The sequence below is a fragment of the Acanthisitta chloris genome, unplaced genomic scaffold (assembly GCF_000695815.1).
Source record: "Acanthisitta chloris isolate BGI_N310 unplaced genomic scaffold, ASM69581v1 scaffold200, whole genome shotgun sequence".
Classification (NCBI taxonomy): Eukaryota; Metazoa; Chordata; class Aves; order Passeriformes; family Acanthisittidae; genus Acanthisitta; species Acanthisitta chloris.
The window spans coordinates 1,486-4,327 of NW_008651961.1; the positions used below are offsets into that span (position 1 = coordinate 1,486).

The 2,842-nt window shown below is 58.8% G+C and overlaps 1 protein-coding gene across 1 annotated transcript in view; it reads right to left on the reverse strand.

Moving 5' to 3' along the window:
- Positions 1–2,842, reverse strand: part of ARHGAP23 (Rho GTPase activating protein 23) — a gene marked incomplete at both ends in the record, with an annotated part of 8,105 nt that overhangs the window by 1,479 nt on the left and 3,784 nt on the right. The window contains 7 exon segments of the mRNA XM_009075102.1: positions 500–509; positions 1,022–1,108; positions 1,225–1,266; positions 1,397–1,522; positions 1,617–1,706; positions 1,826–1,899; positions 2,226–2,304. Coding sequence (XP_009073350.1) covers positions 500–509; positions 1,022–1,108; positions 1,225–1,266; positions 1,397–1,522; positions 1,617–1,706; positions 1,826–1,899; positions 2,226–2,304 — 508 coding nt within the window.

Genomic DNA, 2,842 nt, shown 5'->3' on the forward strand with positions numbered 1-2,842 from the left:
TGCCACTGCCTCATAACCAGGCTGGGACACAGGGCGGTGGCTCCGTGCCACGTCCAGCCTTGGAGTAGGGTTGGGGACAGGCCCCAGCTTCCCAGGGAGTTAGGAGGTAAGAGGGGACACAAGGAGGGACAGGCAGCCCTGGTGCCACTGCCATGGTGAGAAGGACAAGGACAAGACACAGACACCCTCTCCCACCCTGCATGCCCAGGATGGGGTTAGCAGCTGCTGACAACGAGAGAGGGGGAGGCAGAAAAGGGGTGCTGACCCTCCCTGGGGCTTTGGGACCCACATATCCCAGTGGTTGGATGTCCCAGTCCTAGGACACCCAGCATCCATCCCTGCAAGGGGATGCCACTGTGGACACTGGCCAACGATGTGGGAGAACCAGGATTAAAGGATTTCAGGCTCTCCAGGGGCTCAGCCCCTCCTGATACTGGGGACACTGGAGACAATGGTCAGGCAGGACAGGGTGCCCTCCCCTCTCACCACTCCCCACCACTGCTCCCACTCTCTCGTGGTCACCCCGAGGAGTTAGTGCGTGAGCAATGCACCCAGGATCAAACTGTACCCGCTCTAGCTCTCGAGGAGATCCGCTGGAGGAGGAAGAGGAGGAGGAGGAGGAAGAGGACAGCACAGAGAAGTTCAAGGAAAGAACGTAAGAAATCAGTTGAGCATCAAAGTCTCCCAGTCTCTCTGTGTTGGCAGCGTGGGCATGGACAGGGGTCCCACAGGGTGGGCACTGCCAGGGTGCCAAGGAGGGATGAGGAGCAGCCACCGGAGAGGAGGGTGATTGGAGAGGGCAGGGAGGGACTTGTCTGGCATCCCCAGGGGGTTGTTCCCATTTTCCAGTGAGGAGGGTGCTGGGACGTCCCACTCCAGCACACACGGGTTTGCCGTGGCCATGGTAGGTTGGGTTGGTTGCCCACAGAGGTGTGGGTATAGGGGGCACAGAGAATTTGGGGGTGCCCTGGAGCCAGGACTGGAGAGGTTGGTGTCACTGCCACTGCTCCTCACCTGCGGCATCGCCAGGCGCCGCCGTCCTGCCGATGTTGGGGAGCAGGTACTCGATGTTGGGCACGGACTGAGCCTCCTTGTCATCCACAGGGGTCTGCAAGGGGAGCAGGGACAGTGGTCAGGCAATTGCCAACAGCACCCCAGATCCCAATCTGGGCTCTGTGCCCACCCTGCCCCACAGTGAGACCCTCCAGAGGGGACAGGACTCACCTTCTCACCCTTGTCCTCCTTGTCACTGAAGAACCAGTCCGACTGCGGGGGGAGACGGGATAGAGGTTACATGGAGCGTGGCCAAGGAGCCCTGTCCCCATGCCTTGAGGAGGGTAGATCATCCCCCTCCTCCATCCAGATCCGTGCCCACCAACTCAGTGATGCCACTTACGTGCTGGATGAGGGTCTCCACGATTTTGTAGCGGTCAGGCATGTGCGTCACCATGTCGGTCATGTTGTCCTCGGATGTTCTCACCAGCGTGGGGCCAAACACCAGCGCCAGGTTTCGGGGCTCCATCTGCAAGCAGAGCCAGGGTTAGTGCTGTGGCTCAAGCTGGGGGGCTCCAGGTGGGGCAGGAGTCCAGAAGATTCCCAGGTTGGAGGTCCAGTACCTTGTTCTTTTCTGAGTGATCAGCGATGGTCTTCAGGTGACCCACCAGGAACTTGAGTGTCTCGTAGTAGTGACCTGGTAGGTCCCGGATCTGTGGGGAGGCACTGGGTCACCTCTCTGCTCACCCCCACACCTTTCCCATCCACACCAGCCCCCAAGGTAGGCTCCAGGGCTGTGCCCCCTGCCCCATCCCCTGCTCCATCTCCCTACCAGCTTCCGGAGTGTCCTCATCCTCTCGCTGGCATCTTCTATCCGGTTGGCTTCAATAAAGTCATTGTATTTATCTGGAATAGGGACATGGCAGGGTCAGGGCTGGGTGGGAGGGACAGGACACCCTCTGGAGCCCCAGATGAGCCAGCTGGGAATACTGGGGAAGGGGCTGAGTGCTGATCCTACTGAGATGTGGCACTGAAGGGCAGAGGGACAAGAACAAGGATGACTCGCAGAGCAGAGTCTGCATTGCCCCACACCTTGGGTGGGCACTGGCTCACTCTGTCACAGGGTCTGGGGAACTGTCCCAAACACTGGGATAGGTGGGACAGGCTCTGAGGGACCTGTGGCCACTCACAGGGCTCTGCTGGCCCTGAGGGAGGCAGATCCAGGGACTCACCATCAGTGAACAAAGGCTCGGGAAGTTTTCGGAAAAAGGATTTCAACAAGCTGCTGATGACATTCAGGTCCTGCCACCGCTGCAGAAGAGAGAAGAGGCTGCTCAGAGGGACCACCAGGTGGAAAAAGTCCCCAAATCAGGGACATCCCAAGCCACCCACACCCAGGGGGACATCAGGCAGCACCACCATGGCAGTGAGAACAGCAGGACAGCTGTCCCCACCCTGTGTCTGGCAGGGAAAGGCTTTGTGGCACTGCAGCGATGTGAGATGCAGGGGACAAACGTGTCCCCGAGATGTCACCTACAGAGCTGTCACCGACCACTAGGCGGCCCTGACGCTCCAGGGAAGGTCACGGCGATGGAGACGGAAACGGAAAACAGGGATGAGGAGGACAAGGATGATGATAGGGACAAGGATGATAATGGGGACAGGCATGATAATAGGGACAAGGATGATGATGGGGATGATCATGGGAACAAGGGTGATAATGAGCACTGGGATGATGACGATGATGGGGACAAAGATGATGATGGAGACGGAGATGATGATGGAGATGAGGATGGTGACAGAGCCATGGACTATGACAACAGCCAAGAGAGCATTCCAGAGGCAGGGG